We start from the raw sequence: 10,897 nt of genomic DNA, 5'->3' as shown, positions 1-10,897 counted from the left end.
ACGTATATTAAACGCTAAAAGCGTTTTAGTAATCCAGTAAATACAACCATTCACATAAGCAGAACTTGATTCTACTAATTTAAGAGGTGGAACCTCTTTGATCCTTCTCCATGAATGATTCCCTATTGGCAAGACTTCACAAAAAATATGACCTGTAGGTACATCCACTGGGCTACCATTTGAAACAAAAAACCCTAACCTAGTTACAAACGCTACACAAACTAATTTGTGTTTGGTAGTATAAGGATCAAATCCAAGTTGGTAGCTTCTGTCAAACCAGCCTAGCCAATCAGGATTGCCACCCTTTTGTTCTTCCATAGGTAGTACTAATGATTTAATCCATGGTGTTATTTGTCGAGTGGCGATACTGTATATACGAACAGAATAAGATGCTTTTGAGTCGATGAGACAAATTAAACCGTTTACAGGCTTTGAAACACTATGATAGAACCAAGAAGGCGTTTTACATACTGTGGTAATAGATGATGATGATCTTCGACAAACAAAATCGGTTGTCAAATAAAAATCCAACTCTTGATAACGGTGCCAAGTCTAAAGGAAAAATTTCCAGAAAAACGACATCTTTTTGGCCCTTGTTCTAGAACACTGATAAAGAGATGGGGTTGTTGAGATCAGATACGGTGTGAATTGATAGTTGTAGTATCTTGTTCAATCAAGTGGCACCATCTAGTACATACACACTTGAATCTCAAAAGATATTCCACTGGGACTCCGCTTAGTATCTCGCTTAATATATTCTTATCTCTAAATATAATTGAACCTTTCTTCTTCTTCTTCTTCTTCTTCTTCTTCTTCTTCTTCTTCTTAAATTGAAAAGTTCTAACTTTAATCCACTTAAATTGACAAGGTTCAGTTTTAACACACTTTTTCTTCTTGTTCTTAATTTGAATCTTCTTATTCTCATCAACATTGTAAGATTCTAAGGATTTGCCATTATCTTCTGGCAACTTCTTAAATTGAAAAGGTTCATATTCAACACACTTGTTTTTCTCAACCATGTAGAATTCCAAGGGTTTGATATTAGGGTTTCTACCATTAGAAGGTAAAGCAACGAAAGATGGAGAATTAGAGTCTGAATCGAAACCTTCTTCTTCAGAAGAGGATTGAGATTGTTGGGTTGGGGCGTTAACCTCATGTTTCTCTACAGAGAATTTTGACTTAGCGGCTTCTTCATCTTCCTCGTCATCTTTATCCTCATCTTATCTTCTTCATCCTCATCTTTATCTTCTTCATCCTCGCCTTCAGTTTCTTCCTCTCCTCCAACTTCTTTATTTTCTTCACTAATTTCTTCTTCTTCTTCTTCGGAAGCTGAAGCTGCAGGAGGGTTCTCAAGTAATGGAGAACGGCGTTTGGGAGCCGAAGTGAGACTTTCTGAGGAACAAGGAAGGAATTGGAAAACTGGTACCTTCGATTGGGTTTCTTTTGAATTATTATCATCTGCTTCTTCATCGTTGGTGATGCAGTCCCGGTTTGGTAATGTTGTCACTGTTTCGGTGGTAATATTGTTACGGTGGGATGGTTGTTGCTGTTTCGGTGATGGTGCTGTCACGATATCGATGGTGGTGCTGTCACGGTTTGGTGGTGGTGCTGTCCCGGTTGGTCCGTTTATAGTTGTTTGTTCATCCGTTAATGGTCTTAGTGTTAGAATTCGTCGGAACCAAGAAAACTCGAATGTGTTAGCCCGGCAATGATAAGTGGCATCAACGTCAAAAATCCATGGTCTCCCAAAGATAAGATGACAAATATCCATGTCTACGACGTCACAACAAATTGAATCACGATAGTGAGTACCAATGGAGAACGAGAACGTGCATTGGGTTCGTACCGATAATTCTTTATGATTAGAAATCCAACCAATATTGTACGGGTTTCGGTGTTCGGTTGTAGGTAGGTGGAGAGCATTGACAAGGCGTTGGGAAATCATGTTCTCTTCGCTACCATTGTCTATGATGAAATCACAGACTTTGTTGTTAATTGTAAGTCGTGATTTGAAGACTTTATTTCTTTCCGGGTGATTTGTTGGTGAAAAAATTTTAGGATTTTGTAGGCTCATGATACCAGCTGACGTAGATTTTGGCGGAAGCGTAAAAGTAGTAGAACTCATTAATAAACTAAAAGAGAAACGATAAATAATGTAAAGATAAACTGAAATAACTGAAATAATTGTAAACAAAGAAGATGCAATCAAGGGTTTTTGTGTTTAATAATTCAATTGTGTTTAACAAGACAGACTGGACTTCTCTTATATAGAGATTATACTTTTCCTAGTTAGACTCAAATAAAGAAAGAAGATAACTACTAAAGATACTTTCCTTGATTGCTAGGACTCTAAACATGGGAACATTAAATACTAAACTGAAAACTTATATTAATATAGGATCTTGGCCGTTAGGCCCGTTATTGGTCTAGCCGTGAGGCCCACTAGTTGGATGGCCGCCATCAGTTAGCTTCCCCATTCCGTATTAGTTGTTGTTTCCTTCCTATGAGATTAGTCGTTCACCAAACTTTTAGTCCATCTTTTGTAATGTGTTGAATTTTCGTCACACTCATACTCGCACATTGAGTGAACCATTTCTGAGTGACTTTAATTTTTGAGTGTATGACCGTGAGGCAGTAGTCGAGGCGAAATGTATTGAGAAGGTAATCAAGGTCTCGTCTGTTCAGAACCGAGATGATACTCATATTGGCTGGTCATGTGCACTTCGGGTCTTGATTACTAGTGAAGAGATTTTTAACATTTTTATGGTTTGGTCGATTTGGATTTCATTTCTATTTACTTTCGAAAATCTACCGGATAAATATTTTTAGTCCTTATCATATTTAGACCCTTCTGGATTTTTTTAAGATTTTTGAATTTTGTGGGTAAATTCACTACAAACCCTCACGAGACAAAACTCGTCCTCTAGGGTAACCTAGAGGTTTAACGGCTTGTTGCACGGGCTAAGTGCAATCGTGATTCCCTACGAAAGTGGTGCAATGAGTTTAGTTTTATTTTCTGTTTTGCTCGAGGACTGACAAAATCTAAGTTTGGGGATGTTTGATGAGACATGAAAATGTCCCATTTGAATCTCTTAACTCGGGCTAGTTAGTCCATGTCGAGCAATTACTTTGATGAATTGCTTGTTTCTCTTACACAGGGCCTCTTTAAGGAATTGAGCTCGGAAAACGGATAAAAACGGGATATAGACACACTTGAGGGCATTTTGGTCATTTGGAGGTTATGGTATTCTGGAAATTTTAGTACTCGGATTAGAAGTGGAGTCGTCCATGACGAGTCCGTAGGCGAAAACGGGAGTCCAATTACATGTTTCATTGTTCTGAAGGCTGGATGACCAAGTCGAGAGTGCCAATCAGGAGCCAATGAGGAAGCATAGACAGCACCTTTAACATCAGATGGAGGAGTTGGAGCTGAACTTTGTAAATACCATCCTCGCATGGGCCTTGGACAAGCTCCTTGTTAGTTTGAAGATCCTTGATGTTAAAATGATAGGGAAAGAATTGAAAATAGCAATTATTATCTTTAGCAAACTTATGAACAGATAGAATATTCTTAGTAATGGAAGGAACATGAAGAATGTCCTTAAGTAAAAAAGGATTAGAATCAAAAGATGCATAAGTTGAACCAGTATGAGAAATAGACAAACCCGAGCCATTGCCAATCTTTACTTGACCTTGACCTTTGAATTCTGATTGAATGCCCAAATTTGCCAATTCAGAAGTGACATGATGAGTAGCACCAGAATCTGGATTCCATGTGGTGGAGGAAGGAGATGAAGAAGGTGGTCGAGCAGAAGTACATATGTTATGAATTTCTGGGAAGTAAGTTTCATAATCAGTAGAAGAGGGAGAATTGAAGTGAGAAGAAACATAAGATTGATCAGCATCAGAATAGGGATAAGAATGATAATAAGCTGATAAGTAATCAGGAAAGTAAGAATGAGAATCATCAAATTCAGTAAGAAAGGTTTGATGATCAGAAGAAGAAGAAGATTTAGGTTGAAATGCTTAATTGTTCTTATTATAACAGTAGAAGGCAGAATGTCCTGATTTGCCACAAATCTGACATATAACTGGAGAAGAAATAGTAGGTGATCGACCTCTGATCATATTTCTGCCATGAAATCTCACATCAGATCTACCTCTTCCTCGAAAATAAGAAGGAGCACCTTGAAATCCTCTAGAAGAAGAATTCTGAGTGAAATTAACAGAAGAATTAGCAAGATAAAGAGAAGCTTCATGTTGTAATCGATTTTCTTCAATAAGAAGAAGACCAAGGAGATCATTAATAGAGTAATTTTGTGATTGAAGAGAGAAAGCAGCACGAAAAGAGCCATAATCAGAAGATAGACCTCTGAGAATTGTATCACAAAGATCATCATCAGAAATAGGTTTAAAAGCTTGTCGTAATTGTAAAGCAAGAGATTTGGCTTTGTTGAAATAGGTTTGAATGGAATCATAACCTTTCTTTAAAGATTAAAGATCATGTTTGAGGTTTGAAACTCTAGCTATTGAGTGAGAAGAGTAAGATTTTTCAAGTTCAGACCAAACCTCATGAGAACTAGATAAATCAAGCACTTGACTGTTAGTTTCTTCAGTGAGAGAGGCAAGAAGCCAGCTTAGGATCATCTGATCTTTCTTAATCCAATTAGTATATTCAGGATTAAGTGATGGAAGATCAGAATCATGAGAACGAATGAATTTGGTAGGACAAGGAGAAGTACAATCCACAATACCAAGAACATCATAAGAACGCAGTAGAGGAAGAAATTAAGATTTCCAAAATATGTAATTTGTGGATGATAGCTTGTTCGAAACATATTGGTTGATTGTAGAAGAGGATGGAAGATTCACAAAGGAAGAAGAAGAAGAAGAAGAAGAAGAAGAAGAAGAAGAATGTGGAGAAGAAAAAGAAGAACCAGTAGCCATTAATGGAGAAAGAGAGAAAAATTCGTTGATCAAAAGAAGAAAAAGGAACAATTAGAAAAGGAAAAGAAGAAAAAATTAGAAAATCAAACCAAATTTGATTGAAAAAACCAAAAGGTTGAAGGCTCTGTTACCATATTAGAATAGAAGAAGAAGAGGAAATTGATTTCAATTCATTCAATTATCATTATTACAATTCAACTCTTGAGTTTAAATAGTGTTTCAAGTAAGAGAGAGAGACAAACAGAAAAGTGTAGAGAGAGAAAGTTAGTTACAACTAACTCTTTTCTCAACTAACTCTAACTATCTTTCTTAACTAACTCTAACGATTTCATAACAACCTCACTAACCAATCTTGATTAAGCTAATGTAATTAAGTTACAACCCTAATGAGAGAATAATTACTTATCCTTAACAATGTTAAATTCGTGCACTTCATGTTTCCGAATCTGTTAGACCAAAGCCATGAGCCAGCAAGATCATAAGCTAGCAAGATTTTTGCAGGTGTTGTATAAAGCCATGAAAGGTTTGGACTTTGGGGATGCAATTCATTCAACCAACGTGTTTTTACGTGCTGTCTGAGATGTCCAGCCATTACCCGCCATTTCTATTGCTCTTGTGGGATCATAGATAGTCAGTAATGAATATGAGGTGTTGATCCGGGTTCTTTTAATTATTACAGATTTCGTAGTGTTGTTGTTTAAGCTACTACCTGGTGCAATTCATTCTGAGACATCTAGCCATTACCGGCCGTTTCTTCTTGCTCTTGTGGGATCATAGATAGCCAGTACTGAATATAAGGTGTTGATCTGTCTTCTATTAATTATTACAGATTTCGTAGTGATGTTGTTTAAGCTGTTATGTGATAACTCTTTCTTGCTCGAAAACACAATGTGACGTATATTAGGTCTTCGATGTGGTTCCCTTGCACAGCAGAGACCAGCTAGCTTTGCAACTGATGTAGAACGCAGCGGAATTAAAAGAAGATAATAAAAGTAAACGAAGAACAATAAAAGAACGAATAAATAACTCGAAATAACTATAAACTTGATTAAACTCAATTGGTTTTTCTCTTCAACATGAATCATAAAGACAGACTCGACATCCTTTTATAGGATATTGGACTGACTTTCCTAGATAGACTCAAAATGGACTTTCCTAAATAATAGAAATGCTGAAATAATGCAACTTCATAAACCTAGATTCATTATGAATCTTACTAAACTAGGACTCTGTCTTAAACTAATCAATATGGCCGGTTGGCCTACGTGGCCGTTAGGTCCACGGTAAAAGTGTCCACGCCGGGTGCCCCTGCATCAGCTTCACCTTCTCCCACGAGGTTCGTCCCGAACCGTTTCGATGAAGGAAACAATGTGAGCCACCCGTATACTCTGAATTCCGCCATGGCGATTCGTAATTCCCACTTCGAACGAAGTTTGCATGAGAAGTGAAGGATACTAATTTGCAAGAAATCACCAACAGTATCCTCATATTGCAATGAGTCACGCCAAACTAACATAAGTGAATTAACAACATTTATCTCACCATCTTCCCACGGTAGACTCAACCACTTTACAATGTTCAAGAACGCGTGAAGTACTATGAACAAGTGTGAAGTAAGAGTAATTGTAACGAATCTCCAATATACTTCATCAATAGCCAAAGTATAAACATAACCAACGCTAACTGAGATATCGATATTGAACGATGTAGTGTAGATATGCCACGCAAAATTTACTTTCCCACGTTCATCTTCATGTAGTTTATATACTCTAACTTGATTAAAACTCGGAATTTGAATTACTTTCCGAACCAACATCTGACAAGAATAATTATTGTCGGCCGAAGTTTCCCATATCACAAAAGCCAATATAGCGAGAATACCTAACTCGTCGATATTTCTAAGGGATATAGCATTGAACACGTCATAGATATCAAGAACACCAATGACGTAAGAAACTTGAACAATGCGACGACGAGCAATTCCGGATGCTACCACACTCGTGATATCCCCAGCTTTGATTTTGTCTAATGCTCCAACCTCCAAAACAGGAGTTTTGCCTGAAACTCTTTTGAGCTCTAAATGACCGAGTTTGGGTCGACGAAGACCGCGTTCGGATGTGTTTCTAACCACAAGGGATGGACTACCATTGAAATTGCAAAGATATAAGCAATCTGCCATTCCTGAATTCCCACAACCAAGAACCAAAACTTTCTTCTCACAAAAAAGGTTCCCACTGCCATACAAACTTGGATGAATAATAGTCCCTATTAAATTTTCCATTCCTTCAATTTTCGGCACGAATCCGTCTACATTTTCGCCTGTAGCAACGACTAAATAATGACAAATATACTTGTAACACGATAAAACTTCCTTCAATCTAATAGTCCTTACTCTCCAAAACCCAATATTAATATCTAATTCATCATTAACCACAGTTTCAATAAAATGTGGTCGAACATTGAATTGGTTAACACAAGTTTCTAAGTACTCAACAAATTGGGATTCCACTGATATTCTTGAACCATTACTATGCACCTCAATGAAATTATGAGATTGTGGAATCAAGTTACAAGCTTTTTCTAAATTTTCTTTTGTGTCTACTACAATAAAATTATCATCAGTAACATTGCTTTTTAAACCTTTCAAGGATACAAAATTATCATGAAAAATTTCTTTATGTGCCTCTGTGACGTGTAAGAAAATTTCTCGCTGTTCTAGAACATATGAGTCATGGGTTTCAGGGATAGTTAAATTCGTTGTGACCCCATATCCTGAATCAGAAGAGAAAGAAATCTTACCTTTTCTAGTGAATTTTGGCTTCAAAGCATCTTCTTGGATGGAAGAACGATCAGAATCTACAATTGAATCACTAATTTGGGTGATTAGACCACCTTGTTCACATTCAATTGAGCTATTTGTACTAATCTTGACGCCACTTTCTTTGATTGCTGACTTCAACTCGTTTTCTTCCGTGGAAGAATAGAAGAAATCAACTATTTCTTGAAGAGGTGAATCATTGAATTGAGTAAGTTTTGCTACAATCAATGGTTGGGGTAGATTTATATGTAAATCATACTCTTTATTTTCTGCTGTTACCAAACCCACTTTGTTATCAATACCTTTACAAGATTCGTCTTCTTCCTTTTGAACTAGACTCATCGCACGCATCGGCTTCTTCAAATCATCATCTTCTATAAAAATTTCATGTTTGATAAATGTAGAAACCCTAGATCTAGTACTAGTGATGGTGGGTTGTATTGGTATCTGTGATGGTGAAGAGTAGGTTATAGGTTGTAGAGGGGAGATTATGGTAACTTGGTTTGAAAATTGTGATGATGGTGTTGGTAGTAGTGTTTCCGATGTGATGATAAGTGGATTAGAAGTGGTGTTGAGGGGGGGAATAGTAGGACCAGGATTAGGGAGCATACCGTTAAAGTTGTTGTTGAGCTCTGGAAGTTGTTGAATTGTGTTGTTGTTGATCGATTGTTCCAACTGTGACACGGAGAAGAGGCCTCTTTCAGTGTTCTCCCACTCTGTTTCTTGCTGAGATGTAGAATAATAAGAAGATGGAGGTGGCGGTGAATATAACGTGGAACAGTAATAAGATGGAGGTGTTGGTGTATAAGATATTGGAGGTGGTGACGATTGGTAATGATAAGGAGACGGTTGTGGTGTATAATAGTTCGATTGACGCGTTTCTAAAAAAGAAGACTGTTGTGGTGGTGGTGGTGGTGGTGGTAGCGAAGTTAATATTAAAGGTGGTGAACACGATGGTGAGTACGGTGGTGGTGTATACGAGTATGAAGGTGGTGTATAAGAGTACAGAGGTGGGGGTGATGGTGGTGGTTCGGTTTTGGTCGGATAATAAGAGGGTGGAGGGTGTGATGAGTTTTCTCGTACTGTTTCTCCCGGATTCCAATGATAATCGTACGAATTCTTATTCTCGTACAAACATGATGCACATAAACATCGATTCGTTATCCCTTGATGAGTATAATCTGATTGAATATAATCATCTTGACGAATAGAATACGATTCATACTGATTTAACTGGTCTGGAAAAAAATTTCCAGAATCACTAGCCCAAAATTTTGGTGGCTCTGAATACCACATGATGTAGAATGCAGCGGAATTAAAAGAAGATAATAAAAGTAAACGAAGAACAATAAAAGAACGAATAAATAACTCGAAATAACTATAAACTTGATTAAACTCAATTGGTTTTTCTCTTCAACATGAATCATAAAGACAGACTGGACATCCTTTTATAGGATATTGGACTTTCCTAGATAGACTCAAACTGGACTTTCCTAAATAATAGAAATACTGAAATAATGCAACTTTCTAAACCTAGATTCATTATGAATCTTACTAAACTAGGACTCTGTCTTAAACTAATCAATATGGCCGGTTGGCCTACGTGGCCGTTAGGTCCACGGTAAAAGTGTCCACGCCGGGTGCCCCTGCATCAGCAACTGTCCTAATGGCAGCCATTGTTTCTTCAGTGATATTTATTGTTGGATCAATGGCTTTAGGGAAGTTCTCTTTGTCAAACGAAACGGAAGTAGGGAAAAGCCTAGTTGGAATGCTGCTATAGGTGTTATGCACACTGGCACAGAACGATGTATGTGGCTTCTATATTGCTATCGTCCAGCTCAGTTGGCTTCCTTAGCTCAACTAGAGATGATAACACGTTTACAATGTGACGCATAACACTGAGCAGCTACCTCTGCAACTGTTCTAACGGCGGTCATTGTTTCTTCAGTGGTATCTAGTGTTCGATCAATGGCTTTAGGGAAGTTTTCTTTGTGTAGGAGCATTCTTCGGAACCATGGCACTAAGTGCTTGCTCTCTTCCTGTTGCTGTAGCAGAAAAAAAAATCAATTTTTGGTTAGCGATACAAGAAGTAATTACATAGAACAGAAGATGATATTCATGATCTGTAAATTTGCTCGAAGATCGATCAATATGCAACAATTCAAGCATAGAATTTTGATGTTGAAAGATTAAACAAAAGCGTTCATTAAAACTGAATTATGAGATAACATGATCATCTGTAATTCAAAAGTACCATGTTCAAAGAGATGGATTGACTCAAGATTTGGTTACCTGCATACTCTGGTGCAACATATCCAGAGAGTTTTTTATGTAACTAAAATTTCCCATCAGCAGGGTTACGGACAAGAACAAAATCAGAAACCTTAGCCCTCATATCATCTCCAAGAACAAATCCATGGAGATAGAGGAAGGATCAAGATGGTGAAGATGTTTAGGTGAGAAATTGGGAAGTTAAAGATGGTGGAGACAGAGGAAGGATGAAGATGGTGGAGATGGAAGAAATGTTTAGGTGAGAAATTGCAAATTTAAAGACAATGGAGGTAGAGAGGAAGCTAAAACTGAAATAATGAGGGAATTGATATTATCATATTTTTGCACACCTACCAATTATTTCTTAAACCACTGATTGATAGTCTAAAACAAATACAAAGGTGTTTTTGGTGAGGGCACAACATTAATGAGCATAAATTGCATTTTATCAACTGGTAGATCGATTAAATCGATATTATTATCTTTCTACACCGACCCTTTTACCTACCAATTATTACCTAAACGAGTGATTGATAGCCTAAAACAAATAGAAAGGTGTTTTTGGTGGAGGCACTACATTAGTGAGCATCAAATGCATTCTATCCTCTGGGACATCATCACTAGTCCGAAAAACAAGGGAGGTCTCGGAATAAGATCTATTCAACAGGTAAATGAGTCACTGATAGCTAAGATGACATGGAAATTCCTCACTCAACCTCAGAACATATGGGTCAAGCTTCTCGTGTTTAATATTTTCAGTCATTGTCATCGTACAACAACCTCCACGACTCCACCCTAAAGTGGTTGAAGACAAAGAAAATATTAATTATTTTTTTAATAAAAAAAGACTTATGAAAAGGT

General features: G+C 37.2%; 1 protein-coding gene and 1 long non-coding RNA gene across 2 annotated transcripts; both read right to left on the bottom strand.

Moving 5' to 3' along the window:
• Nucleotides 1–3,330: 3,330 nt before the first annotated feature.
• Nucleotides 3,331–4,647, bottom strand: LOC147566528 (uncharacterized). The gene is made up of 3 exons (XM_086654892.1): nt 4,570–4,647; nt 4,047–4,485; nt 3,331–3,932 (listed from the first exon to the last, which is right to left on the bottom strand). Exons 1-3 carry the CDS (start codon nt 4,645–4,647, stop codon nt 3,331–3,333), a joined length of 1,119 nt encoding a protein of 372 aa, XP_086511018.1.
• Nucleotides 4,648–5,090: 443 nt separating this feature from the next.
• Nucleotides 5,091–10,454, bottom strand: LOC147566527 (uncharacterized). The gene is made up of 3 exons (XR_015230490.1): nt 10,058–10,454; nt 9,425–9,810; nt 5,091–5,899 (listed from the first exon to the last, which is right to left on the bottom strand). It is a non-coding gene; the product is annotated as an uncharacterized LOC147566527 (long non-coding RNA).
• Between the last annotated feature and the right edge of the window lie 443 nt (nt 10,455–10,897).

Source organism: Eschscholzia californica, unplaced genomic scaffold (assembly GCF_041429995.1).
Source record: "Eschscholzia californica isolate CP2 unplaced genomic scaffold, dmEscCali1.0.p SCAF_1, whole genome shotgun sequence".
In the NCBI taxonomy this organism is placed as follows: Eukaryota; Viridiplantae; Streptophyta; class Magnoliopsida; order Ranunculales; family Papaveraceae; genus Eschscholzia; species Eschscholzia californica.
Note: the sequence above shows the minus strand (reverse complement) of the source record. Positions and strands in the feature narration are given on the sequence as shown.